The sequence below is a fragment of the Pseudorca crassidens genome, chromosome 2 (assembly GCF_039906515.1).
Source record: "Pseudorca crassidens isolate mPseCra1 chromosome 2, mPseCra1.hap1, whole genome shotgun sequence".
NCBI lineage: Eukaryota > Metazoa > Chordata > Mammalia > Artiodactyla > Delphinidae > Pseudorca > Pseudorca crassidens.
The window spans coordinates 129,148,879-129,169,452 of record NC_090297.1 but is presented as its reverse complement, the minus strand read 5'-3'; the positions used below and the strand labels follow the sequence as shown (position 1 = coordinate 129,169,452).

The window sequence follows — 20,574 nt, the reverse complement described above, 5'->3', positions numbered from 1 at the left end:
AGGTTTAAACTTAGGTTTAAAACAAAATTAGTTTTTTAAATACCTAATCTTTCCTAGGAACGGTGCCAGGCATGAATGCAATGTGGCTTTTGATGGCTTCTGGTGGACGGGTAAGTAACGGCTAACTACAGTGGGAAGAATGAAATCTGCTTAGATGTGGTCTTTATGCTAAGCCTGTGATGTTTTAAGAGTAGTGGGCAGAAGGGATTTCTGAAAAATTCTATTCTGAGGCTTAACTGCTTAACGACATTAGCGATTAACTTAGCAGCACAGCATGTTTTATTGGATTATTCTTTGTTTATTTTCTAGTTGTGTACCAAAGGAATGAGAACCGCTGCTGGGGTGAGTTACTGAGATTCCCTGAAAAAGGGAAGTTAGATTGAAAGTCCAGTGAATGTGCCACAATGATGACAGTTTATTTGCTACTCTTGACTGTGAGGGTGACGAGAATTACCACCATTATGCTAACTGAGGCACACAAAATGGTGGTTTAGAGAACATAGAGATTGCACCCAAGTTTATATGAAACTGTTTTCTTCCCAGGTCTTAAAGCACAAGATTAATGCTGTATCCATGGGCAAACAGGTGAGAAACCTTTTTTATAGTCCATGTTTATCTAGTACTTTGAATTCTTTTCTTTTTATAAGGGGTTACAAATTGCCAAGTCAATGTTGGTGCTTATATTAGGGTTTTCCTCACCTTTTTTTCAAACTTAAATTGCTGCACTCTAGTTTTATATTTAGTATGAGGGGGAATCTGAAGAAACAGACACTATGACTGTTGCATAGTTCAACAGACTGAATCATGAAAAAGATAATACCATTTGTTTGTTGTATCTGAGTTAGTAAAACTTTTGCTGATAGTGTAAGTAAAATACCACTACTAACTAGTTTTTCTTTTTGTAGGCACTATGCAGGAAGTTAAGCACTATGTAGGCACTAAGCTGAAAGTTCAAGGGGTAAGTAAAATTGTAACTGAACTAAACATTGGTGACAGGGCAAGCATGACAAAGAATGCCACTAATGGCTTTTTAGGGTTGCCTTCTAATGCACAGGAAGCAGTCTTCCCATAAAGTGCTTGAACAGTGTGCTGAATACATTAAATAAAAGCCAGATCCTTGTACTGTCTTAATTTGTGAGAGCAGCCTGTGTGATGATAAGCAAATACTGACTGAACATGAAGGTCTTAATTAGCTCTATCTGATTTCAGGCACTTTTTAGATTTGTGGGGAGAAAATTGATTTGGCTGTTATAAAACCACTCTCATTTCTTAGGTGGACTTGAATCCTTGACCTGTCCGGGCCAACTTTTTGGTAAGCATTAATGTTAAAAACAATTTAGTAACCTCAACTGTTAACTGAGAATGCTGATAAAGTGGAATGCTTAACTACCAAGCTAATTTCCTGTCTGGTTTGCAAGTGCATGTTGAGCATGCTCTGAACAGGGTTTTTGTAATGATGTTGAGCAAATGTCTGACCTGAAATGAGCATGTAGACAAATCTAACACTGAAGAACCCTGTGACAAATGTGAGAAGAATTTAACAATAAGATTGACATTTTAATGAAAGGTGTATCATTTCTCTCATAGATCCTGGGTACACGTTTTTATCTATGGATGGCTTGCTTGGGGTAAGACATGAAAACAGTTCTTTGGCTCCTGGCATTTGGGTTTATATTCCGAAAATGTGCTGGTCTTAGTAGTTGTTGACCTATGTTAGTGTTTTCTGGTGTTGGACCGTTGAGAAATAAACAGGCTTTAGTGTTAAGCTGTTGTGAAGTGTGTTTAAAGAAATACTTCTTTGCAGGTGCAAATTTTGGAGATCTTCTATATAAAGGTATGTATGTTTTATTAGTCTTATCTAGTTACTGAGCAAGATGCTGTTAGTGATGATTTTTTAAAAATTCAACAGATGGGAATCTCTCTGACAAAGAATGAAGATTTTTAAATACTGAAACGGTATCTGGAAAATTTTTGAAATCTACCTATTAACTACCTATTCAGTTTGATTAAATTTCATTAAATTTTTGCAGGTGACAAGAGAGGTACTGGCTACAACGCAGGGAGCAAGACCTTTTAAGCAAAGGTATTGAAGTCTCAAGTTTGGTTTCTGTGTTTTGTGGTATAAAGCCGATACAATGATGATAACATAGTTCAGCAGACTAACAGTGATGAGCAAATACTGTCTTTCGCTCCTATCTGATGTATCTGGCTGCAACAATTCTGTTTATATACCCATGAAAGTGGAAACCAGCCACTGTCTCACAGAAATATTCAGGGATTTGGATAAGTGTAACGGCGCATGCAGATGTTCTGTACTGTTAATTTCAGGATTAGGAATTTACATTCTGGATAAGAACAGGCTAACGTGAGGAAATTTTTATGGCGTATACTATAGATTACACCAGAATGAATAATTTAGCGGATTATTTTTGATAGTCATTTCTCAGAGCAGTTTTAGATTCATAGCAAAATTGAACAGTAGGTTCCCATATAGCATCCTCCCCATCATCATCTACCACCAGAGTGGGACTTAAAATTTTGAACCTATGTTGACACATTTTTTCACCCAGAGTCCAGTAGTACGTTGGGGTTCACTCATGGTGTTGTACATTCTCTGGGTTTGGACAAATGTATTGTGACAAAGATCTACCTTGCACAGAATAGGTTCACTGCCCTAGAATTCTTTGAAAAATTTAAAAATCGGCTACAAAAAATGGGAGAAAGGGCAAATTTTAAACAAGGCTTTTATTTTTCATTTTCAAACAGGCACATGTGTTACCCTGAAGATTTCAAGGTCAGTCAGTCTATGGTATATATGGTGAGTTAGAATGTAACCAGTGATGTGATGATTCTGCCAAATGAATAGAATGATATCACTGTAAAACCGTTCCATTTTGATTCTGAGGTTACTTTATCAACAAGTATCACAAGTTTTTTCCCTTCTACTGTGGTTTGACATATATGGTCTTTATTTTTCAGGGCATTTATGACAGCAGTCATGCATCTTAACGGTTGACAGGTGAGGCTTGAAAATATCAGTACTGTTTGGTTCCAGAATACATGATGATCTCACCCCAACTTGAACTCTCTCACTGATTGCTTGATGATGTTCAAAGATCTGATAATTCTGTGTATCCCAAATGCAATTAGAATTGGCATGGAAATGGGACTTAAAATGGTTTCTCTGTTCTTGCAGGCAGCTGGATGGATGCTCATGGGATAGGAGAGGAAACAACTTTCAATTTTTTTTAAAGCCTATTGTATTTATTGGCCATGCTGTACACCATGTGGCTTGTAGGATCTTAGTTCCCCCACCAGGGATTGTACCTGTGCCCCCTGCAGTGGAAGCACAGAGCCCTAACCACTGGACCACCAGGGAATTCTCCAACTTTGAATTTTAATAAATATTTATGAACCATCTGAAGTGTGCTCATTTCAATTTAATGAGATGAACGAAGGGAAATAGGACATTTTTGTAATTGACCCAACGGCATATTTTTTGCAGAAATTTTCTGTGATTTAATGTGAAGTGCCTGGGTCAGTTTGTCACAGTTGAAAACCAACCATTGGAATTGTAGCCTGAGGCTGGAAAAGTGAAAGATGAGCTTGAACCACCTTTGTGCTGTGCAAGAAAGTTCCGTAGGAATGAAAATGTTGAAAGAACACAGGAACTTTAATGATCCTTAATTTCCAAAATGGGCAATTAAGTCATTAAAATACATTGTTGAAAATTGCAGAGGAAAGCAGAAGCTCTTTATGTTAAGTGGTAGGAGTGCAGAAACTGGGAAAAATCTCCATTTGCTGTAGTAAGCACCAGGGTGATTGGGTCTGGCAAGTGTTGATGCGGAAACTGGTGTAGGAATTGGTTTCAGTGCTATTTAGAAGATGCATATTGAAAAACCTAGAACAGTGAGATCTTTAAGAATGAGATCAGTAATACTGTGGTTATAATGTCCTTCAGAAAATGGGTACTTGTTCTGCAAATTTCTGGGAGGGGGGGAATGTTTGTTCAAGTTAACGAGAAAATTAGTGAACTAGTGAGTTGCTGGTTAGTTCCTAAATACCAAGGAAACCATTAGCTCTGGGAACACCTAAAAAGTAAATAACCTGCCAGTTAAATTTCAGCTTGCTTTCTAATTTGGCATTTGAGTGTGTAGGAACATTAAATTGGGGTTTTAAATCTTAGTTGCATGCCAAAACGTTTACTTCAAACTCCCACTGACTGAAACACTATTCTAAAAACTAGTCAAAACACCAGTTTATATATAAAAGCAAGTTGACAAGATTTTTTTTGGCTGCGCTGTGAAACGTGGGATCTCTGTTGCCCCTGAGGTTGAATCCGGGCCACAGCAGTGAATGCACCTAATCCTAACCACCAGACCACCAGGAAACTCCCTGCAAGTTGACCAAATATTAAAGTGTTAGTTACCCCTTGGTATCTGGGGGGTTGGTTCCAGGTCCCCCTGTGGATACCAAAATCCATGGATGCTCGGGTCTCTTAGAGGTATAGTACTATAGTGGGTCTACTGATCTCCCATGCCTGCTTGGATTATTTCATATTAGAAAATTTCTGTCAACATTGTATGTGCTATTACTCATCAAAATTCTGAATGAAATCTAAAAGAAGAGTAGCTATTTCTTGAATATTCTAAAACATGACAGTTTGGATTAGCCTGCAGCTTTTCAAGGCATAAAAGATATATAAAAAGTATCCAAAAATATGTTTTAAAACAAGGGTAAGGTAGTGTAACAAAAATACCTTCAACTTTAAGATACTGGGAAAAAACCCTAAGCAAACAAAGGGTATGTTGGGCCAAGTTACTTAGTAAAAATACAGCATGTTGATCAGTTTTAAACCAAATCCTTAAAAGTATTAAGTAGTGTAAGAAGATAAAACTTACAAAAAAACCCTCAAACTATTCCAACTTCTAAGCAATAAGATTTCAAATTAAATTATCTTCATTGCTTGGAAAATACGCTTTTATCTCAAGTTCACTTTAAATGCTTGACATATAATTAAATACCCAGGAAGACTCTTGCTAAATTTGATAATATATGGTGATAATTCTCTGGGATGACATTTCACACAATGGTTTTCAATTAATGCTGAAAAAAAAAATCACTTGATAACTTTTATCACGACTGGCTGATTAGTGGATTTACACTTAATAGGCACACCTTAGAAATAATTGTGAGTTCAGTTCCAGACCATCACAATAAAGCAAGTCACAGAATTGCTTTCCCAGTACATGTAAAAGTTATGTGTACACTATAGTCTAAGTGTGCAATAGCATTATATCTTTAAAAAAGATGTACATTAAAAAAAGTATAGTAGATTTTAATATTGTGTTAAACATACTTTAAAAATATTTGACTGCTGGGAATTCCCTGGCAGTCCAGTGGTTACGACTTGACACTTTCACTGCCGTGGCCCCGGTTCAGGGATTGAACCGGGGAACTAAGATCCTGTGAGCCACGAGGCGCAGCCGAAATGAAACAAAACTTGACTGCTAAAAGATGCTAACCATCTCAGCCTTCAGTGAGTCATAGTAGTAACATCAAAGATCACTGATCACAGATACCCAATGCAAATATAATAATGAAAAAGCTTTAAATATTGCAAGAATTACCAAAATGTGACACTGAGACAAGTGAGCAAATGCTATTGGAAAAATGGAGTGGATAGACTTGCTAGACTCGGGGTTGCCATAAAACAAAAAATGCATTATCTGTAAAGCACAATAAAAAAAAAAGCTAAGTGCAATAAAAGATGTGCCTGTACTCAGTAACTTACATGGCATAAGGCCCAACAAAGGGAAGAATGTGATAATTGCTCAATGTGTAATTCTGCCTATTTGTACTACTAAGCCAAGACTTTGATAGGTAATCCACTCATTTGGATTACATGTTTCTATGTATGTGATTTGATCAACCAAAAAATTAGGTACAAAATGTCAAGCTTTTTCCTTTTTTTCTTTAAAGGGCAGCTCAATGGTTTGGGGTTGGTTAGTACAATACAGAGAATACAGAGGATACCTGTAAAATGTCTCTAACACCAATGCCAGTACTCATAAGTAAGGATATTATTAATTTTTGTGTTATTCACTTTTCTTAAGAACATAAAGTCATTAACTTGAACTTGCTGTATACACACAATACATATACAACCTTATGCAAAATACTTTTCATAAGTAACATTACATTTTAAAATATTGGAAACCGAATATCTGTGATCTGCATTTTGACTTAGTGGGAAAATAAGAGAACATTCAACTAGGGAGGATTATACTGATAATAAGACTCAAAAGTGTCTTCCTCTCCCCCTCTCCCTTTGTACTTAACACAGCTTATACAATGTCCTGAGAGATTCATTATGAGAAAAATGTCCATCACAGCTTTAAAACCTTGCTTTGGAAGGAACTAATGAGAAAGCAGATTGGAAGGTGAGAGTTCATCTTTGTTTTCAAAGAAGTGGTCTTAATTTTTCTTCTTATAGAAAAAGTTTAAATCGGTTCATTGTAAATATATCTAAACTATTAATTTTTGCAGTTTTCAATTATACAAAAGCTACGAGAAGAGGGCAGTAGAGATCATCTAATCTTAAATCATGATGTCATCCATTCAAGTCCTTGGCATAATCCCTGGTCAGTAAGAGCACAGAATACCTGCATATGCCACAAATGATCTTTAATATATATCAGAAATATTTTCAAAAACTGGGAGATTTCTACTATAGCCATGCATTCTTTAACATCTTGTTCTTTAGCAAAAATCAGCAATACAGCTTTCCTTAGGTCTTTGTGGGCTAACATTTTATAGAGTTTCTCAGTTACAGCAATCCTTTCTCTGTCTGTACTGTCCACAACAGTTATTACAAACTCTGTTAGTGTAAGAAGTGTTCCAGGAAGAACGAAGAGACTCTTGGCCACCAGTATCCCACATTATGAAATGTGTATTATTAATCACTATTTCTTCTACATTGCTTCCTATTGTAAGGGATGCATGTACAACTTCATTCACAGAAAACTGGTAAAGGATGGTAGTTCTCTCTGCATTATGCAGTCCAACAATGATAAGTATGTGCTCCTGGTGGTTGAACAGTCTCCCTATCCTGGTGAAGAGAATACACGTTCTTAGGCAGCAGGCCCCCTCCAGCCACCAGGGCCACCTGGCCTCTCCCACTCAGGCAGAAGGGAAGGCAGAGATGCGCCAGAGTCTCAGCCTCTTCCTTGGAACTGGAGAGAGACCAAAGCCCAGGCCACAGATACTGGCAGATATTTTCTCAAAAAACAAATGAGTTTGGGAAAAAATCTGATGGTATTAGTTGTCAAAGATAAAATTCAAGCTTTCAAATGAAAATTACAATTTTGGAAAGCTTGTATCTGTCACTGTGCACTTACACCTCCATACTTAAAGACTTAGGATGAGATCAGTCATGATGTTAATCAATGTGATTTTTTAGATATTGTTTAATGAAATTTGTCAACACCTGGACGATCTGCATAATTCAGTGATCCAGTATTTTTCAGATGATCAATGTGCAGTGTTACAAAACCATGCATAACACAGTTGTATTCAAAATATAAGACAGACCAATGGATTTTAGAAAAATTTACCAATATGATTGCAGATTACACATTGCAACTAACCTTTAAGAAACCTGTCAAGTTTTGGTGTAGTATCAAAGAAGAATATCCATAATTTTCAGAGAAGGCTATTAAAATACTCCTCGCTCTTCTAACTTCATATTTATGTGAGACCAAATTTTCTTCAGCTATTTCAACCAAAACAACATATCACAACAGATGGAATGCAGAATCAGATATGAGAATCCAGTATCTTTTGTTAAACCAGAAATCAAAAAGATCTGCGGAAACAATGTCACTCTTCTCACTAATTTTTGTTTGGGAAAATAATTTAAAAATAAAAATGTACTATTTTTGCTAGCATGTAATGGGTTAAATCTTAATCTTAAATCTTAATTCCTGCTACAATAAAAGAGCTATATAGAACTCTTTGGGATCCTCAATAATTTTTAGAGTGTAAGTAGTCCTGAGACCAAAATGTTTGAGAACTGCTATTCTAGGTAAAGATACAGGAGCCTAAAGAGGTTAAATGACTGGGCCAAGGTTGCATAACTAGAGAGTGTTAAAGCCAGGAATTAAATCCAGTTATGTCCAACTCAAGTTGTTTCTACTAAGTCCATCGTCTTAAACACAGAAGACTGACTTAGAAGTGCACTTAATGTATGCCTTACATATGCAATTATTATACAGGTATCCCATCTAATATTTTTATTGTGTACTGGTTATTTCTCATGTCATGAAATAACTCACTTTCCATGAAACAAGAAAAAAGTATCCTTAAGGCAGCATCTTTAGGATGAGTTAGGCTTAACAAAAAATCAGCAGCAAGGAATGTGATCAGTGTCACAGTTCTGGTTCTTCAGAGAGGGGAACTCTGGGAAAAGACAGTGCAGCTGTATAGATGCATTGTTTTATTCCGCCAAAGCCCATGAGCATAAAATGACATAAAAGCCAAAGCCCACGAGCATAAAACGTCACACTCATCATCTAACACATCTCTTCCCAACAAGGAGAAATTGCTCATAAGACAAAGCTCTCTTGAAGCCAGTAATAACTATCGATATTGTAGCTGGCAGTTGCTTACTTTGTTTTTAAAACTTGCAACATAGAATAAATCTAAATTCCCTAGGAGGCTGGGGAGATTGGACTTGGAACTGAAACCTGGCTTACAGTTTACAATCAGTTTGTGTGTTCCAAAACTCTGGTTGTGTTGTTTCCAACTTTATCAGTAACTAGGTTCTTTATTTTTGAGAAAATATTTAATTAATGGGAATTCCCTGGCAGTCCAGTGGTTAGGACTCCACGCTTTTACTTCTGAGGGCCTGGGTTCAATCCCTGGTCAGGGAACTAAGATCCCGCAAGCTGCGTGGTGTGGCCAAAAAAAATAGTGACATTTCCCTGGATTTCAGAAAAAGCTTTTCTTTTTCCTGACAGGCAGGACTGAAGAAAAGCTGAGTGATGCCCAAAGTGACTAGGTCTCTGTGATGCCAACACGAGATTGTATGACATCTGGGGACTTGGGGCCTTTGGTGTCTGTAGCCTAGAAAATAGTCTCTGGATTTTGGGTATCTTCTGTAACTCTCATTTCCAGGATAGAAAGACAATATTTTGGTCAGAATTAGGTTCTAAACAGTTAATAGTAAATTTATTATATTTAGAAACTAGGTAATGCAGATGTGGGGTAAATGAATGTAAAGTTGCATTTTCTTTCCTAATAAAGGGCATCTCTAGAAATTCCCTCCACTGAGAAAGGGTAGGCAGAGTTGGATGCCTTTCTCACCATAAGAACTCTGCCAGCAAGAATTTTCTGGCTCCAGAGTACATCCACAAATGGGGAGAGACTGGGTTAAAGGACAAACTTTTGGGAAAAGCTCCACTTAATGGCATCAGTGAAGGGCACACTCTTCACAGCCTATTGAGCATAACAAATTAGACCTGGAAGCAAAGCTGATTTTATTTTCAAACAGAAAGATTGTAGTATCAAACTGCTTACAGCACTGAGAAAAATAGGCTGGAATATAAGACTGATATTTGGTGTAAATTGTAAATCAAAAGAATGTCAAGGCAAAAGTGAAGATAAAGTAGAAAAGAACAATGTCATTAATCAAGGCCTTATTCCCATTTTATAACTGCTAATTAATTATAAGCCTTTATTTGTGTCAACAGAACATGTAAGAAAATCACGATGAGTTTCAGTGTTCACTTTTCTACATTTGAGGTTGGTTTAAGGTCAATTAATATTTTCAGTTACTTATAATTGAGGGAAAGTGTTATTCAGGGATTAATGATTATTTTAAAAAATAGAAATATAAGCAGAATACTGATTAATGAAATTACTGTTTTCCTTTTACCACAGATGTCATTTTGTTTAACCTTAAACTATAAAATACATAGATATATCTGTATACTGTTTACAGATGGATAATAATATCACCATCTTACATTTAAGTAATGCTTTAAAGTTTTTCAAAGCAGTTTTACTCACACTATCTTCCACATATATTATCTCCTAGGATTCTGGCAAGAAGAGGCCAGTGAGGGAGCCAGGGCAAGTACTGCTTACATTTCACACATGCAGGAAGGGACGCTAAGAGAGGTTTATACAACTTGCAAGGTAAAGCACTGATTAAGATCTTGTGACTTTTATTTCAGTGATTTTTTACTTTATATCATGTTGCTTCTCACTATATTATGTTGATAGCTGAAGTGTCATTATCCAGCTTCCTTTATAGGATTCTCTTGATGAGGCTGGTTGAACTGACCCCTCCATCAATGGACCAGTCTAAAGGGGCAAGAATCTTCCCACATTTCACATATGGTTTGATTACCTCTGTCCTAAGAGAACAATCTACTATCGGGGTATGAAAAACATGATTAGAAAACACTATGCCATTATGTTACTCTGTCAAAAAGCCATGTTTCACACCTCTCCAAGTAAAAAGAAACTTCAAAAAAGTCCCAAATAAAATAATCCTAATAATGCATGCTCTCGTTAAAATTGGATACCTTTTGTCTGTTTCTTCATTGAGGTGAAGAATGTTGCCTGGATTCCTTCCATTTAAAAACTTGAAGTCAGATCTGTGGCTGAACTCCAGATCTGATTTTAGCCTTGGGGAAGCAAAGAGGACAAAACTCAAAAGCTCAACTTTCTGGATGGCATGGATGATTCAATGAACTCTTTTTTGTTTCTGAGTCTGTTGGCCAGGAGACCTGGATATGATAGGGCTTCAGTTCCTCAGGCGGGATAGAATCTGGGGCATTGCTCATAAGGTCATGCCCCTGGAAAGATTTGGGGAAGGCTATGACATCTCTGATGCTTGGCGCTCCAGTGACAAGGCACATCAGTCTGTCTAACCCTGTAAAATACAAAGTTAATAGATGAGAATGTAACCTAAGGTTGGGGGTGACTTAATTTTTCTATAAAGGTTGTAGAAAACTTTTAAGTAAGAACCTTTAATAAGTTGCAGCTAAGCATAGTTCCCTGCCTTTTTAGAGAACTTTTGTTTGTATGAGAGGTTTCTTTTATCTCATTCCAGAAAAGTGCTCAGGACTAATATTCACATGCTACTGGGATTAATAGTCACAGCAATTAATGAGTCCTGAGCAAGGGCTTACTGAAGGTTGAACAAAATTAAGTGCTGTGCAGGGGACTCCAAAAACACAGAAGGAAGTCCCTATTGTTGAGAGCCTACAATCTAGGTAAGCTACCTAGAACTTCTCACATTCTTCCTTGTTTGATAAAACAAGCAGTGTGAGCAACCAAGGCCATCAGAAAGGCACTGGCTCTCATTAGTTATCTATTTTATACATAGTAGTGTATATATGTCAATCCCAGTCTCCCAATTCATCCCACCCTCCCCTTCCCCCTTGGTATCCATACGTTTGTTCTCTACGTCTGTGTCTGTATTTCTGCCTTGCAAATAAGTTCATCTGTATCATTTTTCTAGTTTCCACATAAGAACCTACTGTACAGCACAGGGAACTCTACTCAATGCTCTGTGGTAATCTAAATAGAAAGGAAATCCAAAAAAGAGGAGATATATGTATATACATAGCTGATTCACTTTGCTGTATAGCAGAAACAAACACAACATTGTAAAGCAACTATACTCCAATAAAAGTTAATTAAAAAAAAAAGGCACTGGCATATTCCTACTTTCGCACAAGCTGAATACTGTGGAGCAGTACTTTTCACACTCTTATGAATTTGTCTGTGAGCCTCCAGGGATTTGAGCAATGTTGACTTAAGACTGTAGTTTCATTCTATTAAAAATCTTTCAAATGCAAATTATCAGTTAAGTTTTATCTTTATTAATGGTTAAATACATTTTTAAAGTATATCATCAGGGAATTCCCTGGTGGTCCAGTGGTTAGGACTCGGTGCTTTCACTGCTGAGGGCCCGGGTTCAATCCCTGGTTGGGGAACTAAGATCCTACAAGCCACATGGTGTGGCCAAAAAAAAAAAAAAGTCATCAAAATGAAAAACACCAAATTAAATTCTTTAGAACCCTTGGGCTCACCCCCTACCCTCTTTACTCCTCCACTCCCCCTAACCTCACCCTTTCCCCATAAGCTGAGCGTCCAAATTTGACACTTAGAGCTACAGAATTAAATACAGAATTAAATTTAGCTTGTAAAAGGACAGATTGTTTACCTATGGCAATTCCTCCATGAGGGGGCGCCCCATAATCTAAAGCCTGGAGCAGATGGGAGAGCAATTTCACGTCTTCCTGAAATTCAAAAGATAATTCAATTTAAATACACACTGAGGGTCCACTAGGTGCCACACAATACAATTAGTTGCTAAAGGGAAAATAAAAGTTGAGTTAAAAAAGTACCTTAAGAGGTTTACAGTTTAGCAAGAGAATATGACAAGTCACTGATACTACAACATGCAGGGAAATGTCTGGGGCTCAGTAAATGCAGCTATTATTATGCTGGTAATGCAGACAGGGTAAGACCAATTAAGGACATGGAGATGTGGCCTCAGAAAGGTAGGATGAAAGAAGGAACAGGATCTGTCAGAGGGACCAAGAGGAGAGAACGTTATTAGAAGGGCAACAATGCTGATGCTGCCAGAAGGTGGGATGGCGTGTGGGCCAACAACAGACCGCTGGATTTGGTGACTGTGCAAGTTACTTTTGTGAGGCAATGCCTGTAGAAATGTTGAAAATGTGTCTGAAATGGTTCCCTAACCAGTCTACAGATCACAATCAAGTGGCAAGCTTTTAAGAAACAAATGCCCAAGCTTCACATCTAGAGCTTTTTATTTAATTGGTCTGGTAAGGAGCAGTGAGTGTATTTTTTGTTTGTTTTTAATGCTTTCCAGGTGATTCTGTTCTAATGTGCAGAAGGGCTGAGAAACACTGGTGGGTAGGGAAGAAGTGGAAGCAATGTATTCTCACTGACATTTTGAGAAGCTTGAAAGGAATGAAAAAAATAGGCTGGGAAACACTAGGGGCTTTGGCTTAAGAGGAGAAAAGTCAAGGGAGTTTGCAATGTTTTTAAAGCTAAAGGGGGAATTTGGTGTAGAGTTCTCCAATCCTATTCTTAGAAATAAAGTTCCTGGGACTTACCTGGTGGCGCAGTGGTTAAGAATCCACCTGCCAATGCAGGGGACATGGGTTTGAGCCCTGGTCCGGGAAGATCCCACATGCCACGGAGCAACTAAGCCCATGTGCCACAACTACTGAGCCTGCGTCTAGAGCTCGCGAGTCACAAATACTGAGCCCATGAGCCACAACTACTGAGCCCGTAAGCCACAACTACTGAAGCCTGCGTGCCTAGAGTCGTGCTCCACAACAAGAGAAGCCATGGCAATGAGAAGCCCGTGCACAGCAACGAAGACCCAACGCAGCCAAAATAAATAAATAAAATAAATAAATTTATATAAAAAAAAAAGAAATAAAGTTCCTCTATCCCACCTCACCCCTGTTAGTTAATCCCACAAAATGATCTTTTAGGATCAGACTCTTGGACATTTGCCTTCCTAAAATCTATCCTAGCCTCCTAAAGAGTCATCAACAAACTGCAGATTCTTAGGCTTGCATCTATAGAGACTCTTCTTTTGAAAATTCTGACTAACCCACTCTCTGTCATTAAAATCTACCCCCACCTCAAATACTAAGTGACATAAAATCCTTTCAAACCTTTCTCTCTTTCTCTAGCATTATCAACATTTTCAGTCATTTCAGACTGCATCCTTTTTTGAGCAGTGCAGTGGTTAGGAGTTTAGGAGCTTGGGTTCAAGAACCAACCTGCCTGGATTCGAATCCTGGCTCAGCTTCTGTGCTGTGTGACTTTGGGCAAATTAATTCATCTGCCTCAGTTTCTTACCTTTAAAATGAGTAGAATGAAGGTCTTAATTTAAAAAGTAACTGTGAGGGACTTCCCTGGTGGCGCAGTAGTTAAGAATCCACCTGCCAATGCAGGGGACATGGGTTTGAGCCCTGGTCTGGGAAGATCCCACATGCCACGGAGCAACTAAGCCCATGTGCCACAACTACTGAGCCTGCGTCTAGAGCTCGCGAACCACAACTACTGAGCCTGTGCTCTAGAGCCCACGAGCCACAACTACTGAAGCCCACGTGCCTAGAGCCCGTGCTCTGCAACAAGAGAAACCACCGCAACGAGAAAACCGTGCACCGCAGCGAAAAGTAGCCCCCGCTCACCACAACTAGAGAAAGCCCATGCGCAGCAACAAAGACCCAGTGCAGCCAAAAATAAATTAAAAAAAAAAAAAGTAACTGTGAGGATTAAATGTGTCCATGTGTATAAGGTACCTAGTGCCTGGCATATAGTAGTCACTAAAAAATACATATTATTATTTATTTTTCAAACACTAAAGGTAGAGAAATAAGCAGATACTATTCTATATCTAGTGAATCCTCCATTCATAACAAATTTTAACAAAACAGACAAATATTACAGTTTTTTACAAAGGCCAAGTTAGAAGATGATGTTACCTTTAGTACTGTTGCCAGGATGTAATGCTGTAGCTCTGCATCATGAATTCGGATAGAACCACCTCCTATCTCACTGCCATTTAAAACCAAGTCATAGTGTTGGCTACGGACCTAGAAGATTCAAAGAGCCTCTATGTTAGAGAAAATCTCTGGTTTTCTGTTCTGTACGTTGAAGACCCTGTAGCTACTTAGATACAATGGCTTAAACCCAGCAATTTCTACTGGGGCTTCTAGAACTGGGTCAGACTATGAAACCTGAAGTTCTTTGCCTTGTTTCCATATTTCCTTTTAACTTGGAAGTATAGATATGTTACCTTTTGGGGCTCAGTGTAAAGATGGTGGATGTCACTGGGGTGGGGAGCAGTAAACGGGTGATGGGCTGTCTCCAGCTCTTCGGGATTTTCCTCCTTGGGAAAGAAGAGGGGGAAATCCACAACCCAAAGGAAAGAGAACAGAGCTGGGTCACGAAGCGCCACTCCTCTTGCTTCTAGAAGGTCAGCACACTCCAGTCGTAATTTTCCCAACAAAGAGCACTGCAAACAGAAGATACGAACGTTGAGCTAACTGCTGTGACAGAGTAGGCAGAAAATGACACAACATGGATTCTAAAGCCAGGCCTTTCTCTGAGAAAGGATTAGCCAATTTACAGATGAGATGCTCTTAGCCTGTCAGGAGAGAAAGATCTGAGGATGATCTGACTGCGACATGGTTGAGAATCGTCAGACTCAGCCGACTTGGTGAGTATCTGCCAACACAGTGACTGAGAACACAGGTATCAGAGCTTGATTAACCTGGGTCTGTATCTCACTTTGGCGACTGACTAACTTCTCTGCACCTTTTTCCATAGTAAAATGGAGATAGAAATATCTACTCCAAAGACTGTTGTGAAGATCAAGTCAGATAAGCTCTCTAATACGAACCAGCTATTATGATTATTATTTCCTTACTGTTCCTGAAGGGTTGTGGTGAGGAACTGATGAGAGCCTGGAACACACTTAATGTTCAATAATGTTGGCTGTTATTAGACAGACAGTATGGATTAGAGGTTACATTAAGAAGGTGACTTCTGGACCTGGACTTTGTGGGTTAGAAACCTGGCTCCTCTCCTCTACCTCCTAGCTGTGTGAGTGTGAACAAATTCTCAACCTCTGTGCCTCAGTTTTCTTATCTTTTAAAATGGTAACAGTATCAATACTTCTCTCAATAGGGTTGGCATGAGGATTAAGTTAGTTAATATACACCAAGTACTTGCAATAGTTGTGGCCAAACAGAGAGTGCTGTGATAAGTGCTAATGGTGACAGGCAGGGCATCCCTGAGAAAGGGCAATTAGTCAGAACAGGAGACATGCCTGCAGACATGCACAGGGTGTCACTCTGTAGCCTATTCTATCTGACACTTAGATATCCACAAAGGGCACCTTCACTGTGACATCTTCAGAATGCTAATGTTATTCCTCGTAAATCTGCTTTCTAGCATTCTCTCAAGGAAGTCCCAATAGAAATTAGAGTGATGCCTTTCTGGGAAGAGAACAGGAGCAGTTTTAGTTCATGCCAGGGGAAAGTTTAATAGCCAAATGAATTTGCAGCAGGATTTTTAATACAAAATCCCAAATTCTTTTTTAAGAAATGCATTGACAATAAAATTTGTAATTAACTGGTGCATCCCCCAGCAAATTTAACAGTACTGGCTTATGGCTGGTATTAAAAACTAATGTTGATAAATGAATTAATTAAAAAAAAAAAGACTGTAGGGAATTCCCTGGTAGTCCAGTGGTTAGGACTCCATGCTTCACTTCCGAGGGCCCAGGTTCAATCCCTGGTCGGGGAACTAAAATCCCACAAGCTGCGTGGTGTGGCCAAAAAAAAAAAAGAAGGGTGTAATATCAAGAAAAGTTGTAATTACATAGCTTTCCTCACTCTACTATTGCAGGGAAAGGTAAGGACAGTGGATTATATTTAGCTTTGTAGCCGAACTCTGAAACTTTTCCTTTGGAAGATATAATGATAAATAGGCACAGTGCAAATATAAATTAGAAGAATGAACTTGATAAAGTACTAATCAGACACTATAAGGATATCATATTATACTGTAGTGTAAGGATGAATATTTATTTATTTATTTATTTTTGGCTGCGCCCCATGGCTTGCAGGATCTTAGTTCCCCAACCAGGAACTGAACCTGGGCCCCGGCAGTGAAAGTGCCGAGTCCTAACCACTGGACTGCCAGGGAATTCCCAAGGATGAATTTTTATCATGTTTGATCTTTACAGTATATTTTCAATATTCATGTTTGAGTTTTATACCACACTTTGTATATTTTATAATGATCTCTAAAGTTAAATCCATTGTTCCATAAGTCTCCTGAAGAATGGTGATTTAGCCAGTGCATGGCAGCCTGCACCACCTCCCAGCTGCTGCTCCTGAGGAAAAAGGCTACTGCCTCAACCAAGTAGGGCCAGGGGTGTCTGCCAGCCCAGTAGCCCTCCAGCAGTCTGATCTGTCCCTCCACATTTTCAGGAATGCATTATGTACAAAAGTTTGGGACAACCAACTTTTCTTAATCTGTAAAACTTCAAAAATGAAAATATTTTTTCACAGTTGTACAACAAATACCAATAGCTCTTTACCTAAGTGGCTTTCCTAGAGCCAGATCTAATCGCTGTGAGCAATGCCAATGTAGGCTGTTAGCTGATGAAAAAAACTCTAGTTTTTATACAGTGCATTTTATTACAGTGCCAAAAGACATAAAAACTCACGCAGAGCAGCTCCAATTTATGAAATTAACAGTCAATTTCAAATATGTACTGTACACACAGGAGAAGAGAGGCATCATTCAGCATCAACAGCACAGATGCCAGGAGGTAATGTTGCTTACTGCTTTCTTATGCTCTCCGGCAGTTAGCAGGACCACATCCTCCTCTTGGGTCTCCAACAGTCTGATTAGTCCCAAGCCTTGCTCCTCCATTATGAACTTAGCAACTGGAGAATTCCAGTTGTTATTGGTTTTCAAGAATATAGGTAAGACTTCCTGTGACAAAGAAAAAGACTTATACATTTTTCAAAAAGCAGGGTTGATTTATTTTTCCTGGAGTACAAAGATTTCTGGTTTCCAAAAGAAAATGAACGTACATGAGATTATCTCTATTCCCTCCCTAAAGCCCTTCAAAACGATACTAAAGGAATCTAAAAATTAATCTCACCAAAATGAAAAAAAAAAAAAAGGAATGAAGGGTGAGAAGGGATATCAGAGCGAAGAGATTTCTGAAAATTTTTGGCAGGTTGCAGGCGAGTGGAATAGGAATGACCAAAGCAGCAAGATGCAGGAAGCTCTGGCCTAGAGAACAATGGAGCAGCTTCAGCACAGGAAGGAAATGAAAATATGACTATTTTTAAAGTTAGTGACTCCAAAATGGCTGAGGTAATTTATACTTCCAGTGACAGTGTAAGAATGCCCATTCCCTGCTCCTCCTCCATATTTTGGTGCTACTGTTCACCAAGCCAAGAACACAAAGTGTATCTGTCAAAGGAAAGGTATACTCATAATTCTAAAAAGGGTATGGGAAGAACAATGAATACTGTCTTTCTTTCATACCTGCCATACTTTCATTTAAACCTTGGGCACATGGGGCTCTGTTTAATTTTCCCAACTGCATTAAAGTACCAGTGTTTATTTTAAAAGGCTATGGTTGGACTTTCACATTCTGATTAATGGTGAATTCAACTAAGTTTAAGTTTTGGAGTTATACCCAGGGGAAAGATTAACTTTAAAAATAAAAAGAAGAAAAGTAGAATGATCTGAAATAACAAGCCCATCAAAACTAATGATAGCATAAGAGCTCAAGCAATTAACAGTTAAAAATATAGAATCCCTAAAAGAAAGGAAAAAACCTGCTCCTTACCTGATTAAAATGGTCAGCTGCAAATTTTCTAATGGACTCAATGTCTTTCCTTTTTAAGTATTTCTGATGAAAGAAAAAGTAAACTCATCAGTATGACACTTAGCTTCACAAACATGTTTATGAAATGAAATGGGAAACAAGTATTTTGTGTTTTTCCATCACAATAATAAGATTCAATAAAGATTTAATTTCTGTTGTCAAATGACAAATTTTTTTTTTTTTTTTTTTTTGCGGTACGCGGGCCTTTCACTGTTGTGACCTCTCCCATTGCAGAGCACAGGCTCCAGCCCATGCAGGCTCAGCGGCCATGGCTCACGGGTCTGGCCGCTCCGCGGCATGTGGGATCTTCCCGGACCGGGGCACGAACCCGTGTCCCCTGCATCGGCAGGTAGACTCTCAACCACTGCGCCACCAGGGAAGCCCTCAAATGACAAAATTTTAAGGCTTGTTACAGGGTGTATTTTTTTTTCTAATTATGCAGGTCTTATTGGAAATAGCTGTGAATGTATTCCACAGAAGACTGTGTATCTATAATATGTTCAAAATGAATCTTTGCAACTGAATTGTGAAGGATCAGTAAAATCAATAAGAGGATTCAGAATTTGATTATTTCAAGTCTCTTAAAATTCTTTATATCTTACTTTTCTAAATTATCTCAATGTGTTTCTAAGTGAGACATTATGGCTATCATCATCACTAATATTCATGGAGCACTTAATTAGCTATGGGAGATATAAAAAAGGTGAAAACATGGTTCATGACCCTGCAGTCCTTATAATCTACTTGGGAAAGAACTGGACATACTCCAATTGGGGTAAATAATAATAACAAGCAATATATGTTATACCGAGCTTACCCAAACACATTCAATATTTCTGGACTAGAATACAGACACCAAATTACTTTCCACTGAACATATGAAGTGAAAAAAAAAGTAATGAGACTGAATTCTTCTCCCCATTTTAAATATACTAATATGCTATGTATCCAACTGAATCGCCTTTCAAAACAGTAATCTTATTCAAAATACTTTTAGAACTCTTCTTAAATTATTTTCAAAGCAGGTTTACTAACTACAGAAAATAGACATGCCCCATTACTTAAGAGTCCATGCTTACCCAACCCAACCCAACCATTCTTTCTGTCTCCTACCCTCATTTCCCTTCCTTTTGCTTTTCATAGCTCCACCTCCTTTCTCTTCCCATTATTAATGCAATAGACCCCAGAGCGTCAGAAGACCAAGAACCAACACGCAAGGGCTATGCTGGAGCTGATATGGGGCTGGGAGCTGTTGGACAAACTGAGGCTGGAGACAGAATAGGAATACTATTTTATACTCATCACTGGTGCAAATAAACCCAAATGAAGTACAGGAGAACTTTACAGCATTATTTAAAAGGAAAAATAGAAGCTCTAGATCTCGAAAGTGTAAACTCATATTCATAAAGTTTTATCATTTTCTACTTATAGTTTTAGAGACACTATTAGACTTTATATGAAAAATACATTTTTATTTAAAGAGAATTTTTCTTTCTAAAGTTTAAATGTACCAATTTTGAACATATTTACTTCCCAAATATACATTTTAAAGAAAATATAGAATTGTGCTCCACTTACTTCTCCTTCAGGGATACATATGGCTTTGATGGTTCCTTGGGGTTTACTAAGCGCATCTTGAAGAAATCCAACCTCTGTGTTTCTGAACATATCACTGATATCTACAATCTGGAAAGTGGATAACAGAAAAAGGTAATTAAACGTGAAGTAATGTTTATCTCAAAACCTTTTTTATTTTTATTTTTTTTTCAAAACCTTTTTTAAAAAACTAAATTTATTTATTTATTTTTAGCCGCATTTGGCTCTTCGTCGCTGCACGCGGGCTTTCTCTAGTTGCGGCGAGCAGGGGCTACTCTTCATTGTGGTGCATGGGCTTCTCATTGCGGTGGCTTCTCTTGTGGCTCGCGGGCTCTAGAGCGCTGGTTCAGTAGTTGTGGCTTGCGGGCTCTTGAGTGCAGGCTCAGCTGTGGTGCACAGGCTTAGTTGCTCCGCGTCATGTGGGATCTTCCCAGACCAGGGATCGAACCCGTGTCCCCTGCATTGGCAGGTGGATTCCCAACCACCGC

General features: G+C 38.3%; 1 protein-coding gene, 9 non-coding genes and 1 pseudogene across 14 annotated transcripts in view; 9 read left to right on the top strand and 2 right to left on the bottom strand.

Moving 5' to 3' along the window:
* Positions 1 to 171: 171 nt before the first annotated feature.
* On the top strand, positions 172 to 233 carry LOC137220378 (small nucleolar RNA SNORD75). Its single transcript, XR_010941676.1, has one exon. It is a non-coding gene; the product is annotated as a small nucleolar RNA SNORD75 (small nucleolar RNA).
* Positions 234 to 397: 164 nt separating this feature from the next.
* On the top strand, positions 398 to 476 carry LOC137220312 (small nucleolar RNA SNORD24). Its single transcript, XR_010941616.1, has one exon. It is a non-coding gene; the product is annotated as a small nucleolar RNA SNORD24 (small nucleolar RNA).
* A 292-nt stretch (positions 477 to 768) lies between these two features.
* LOC137220373 (small nucleolar RNA SNORD77) lies at positions 769 to 838 on the top strand. The gene has a single exon (XR_010941671.1). It is a non-coding gene; the product is annotated as a small nucleolar RNA SNORD77 (small nucleolar RNA).
* Positions 839 to 1,144: 306 nt separating this feature from the next.
* On the top strand, positions 1,145 to 1,205 carry LOC137220343 (small nucleolar RNA SNORD44). Its single transcript, XR_010941645.1, has one exon. It is a non-coding gene; the product is annotated as a small nucleolar RNA SNORD44 (small nucleolar RNA).
* A 243-nt stretch (positions 1,206 to 1,448) lies between these two features.
* LOC137220375 (small nucleolar RNA SNORD78) lies at positions 1,449 to 1,513 on the top strand. Its single transcript, XR_010941673.1, has one exon. It is a non-coding gene; the product is annotated as a small nucleolar RNA SNORD78 (small nucleolar RNA).
* A 362-nt stretch (positions 1,514 to 1,875) lies between these two features.
* Positions 1,876 to 1,959, top strand: LOC137220318 (small nucleolar RNA SNORD79). Its single transcript, XR_010941621.1, has one exon. It is a non-coding gene; the product is annotated as a small nucleolar RNA SNORD79 (small nucleolar RNA).
* A 168-nt stretch (positions 1,960 to 2,127) lies between these two features.
* Positions 2,128 to 2,208, top strand: LOC137220344 (small nucleolar RNA snR60/Z15/Z230/Z193/J17). The gene has a single exon (XR_010941646.1). It is a non-coding gene; the product is annotated as a small nucleolar RNA snR60/Z15/Z230/Z193/J17 (small nucleolar RNA).
* A 208-nt stretch (positions 2,209 to 2,416) lies between these two features.
* On the bottom strand, positions 2,417 to 7,562 carry LOC137209331 (ADP-ribosylation factor-like protein 5A pseudogene; annotated as a pseudogene).
* LOC137220340 (small nucleolar RNA SNORD47) lies at positions 2,833 to 2,908 on the top strand. The gene has a single exon (XR_010941642.1). It is a non-coding gene; the product is annotated as a small nucleolar RNA SNORD47 (small nucleolar RNA).
* On the top strand, positions 3,053 to 3,130 carry LOC137220317 (small nucleolar RNA SNORD81). The gene has a single exon (XR_010941620.1). It is a non-coding gene; the product is annotated as a small nucleolar RNA SNORD81 (small nucleolar RNA).
* The window catches only part of DARS2 (aspartyl-tRNA synthetase 2, mitochondrial), a 24,491-nt gene continuing 11,358 nt past the window's right edge, over positions 7,442 to 20,574 (bottom strand). For 4 of the 5 annotated variants that reach the window (XM_067728676.1, XM_067728675.1, XM_067728673.1 and 1 more), the window contains exons 11-17: positions 20,069 to 20,176; positions 18,452 to 18,514; positions 17,428 to 17,580; positions 14,867 to 15,085; positions 14,553 to 14,663; positions 12,242 to 12,317; positions 7,442 to 10,942 (exon numbers count right to left, since the gene is read on the bottom strand). In XM_067728676.1, coding sequence (XP_067584777.1) covers positions 10,728 to 10,942; positions 12,242 to 12,317; positions 14,553 to 14,663; positions 14,867 to 15,085; positions 17,428 to 17,580; positions 18,452 to 18,514; positions 20,069 to 20,176 — 945 coding nt within the window. In that variant the 3' untranslated portion in view covers positions 7,442 to 10,727. The remainder of the gene's footprint in view (positions 10,943 to 12,241; positions 12,318 to 14,552; positions 14,664 to 14,866; positions 15,086 to 17,427; positions 17,581 to 18,451; positions 18,515 to 20,068; positions 20,177 to 20,574) is intronic. The other variant, XM_067728674.1, reaches the window with a different exon arrangement.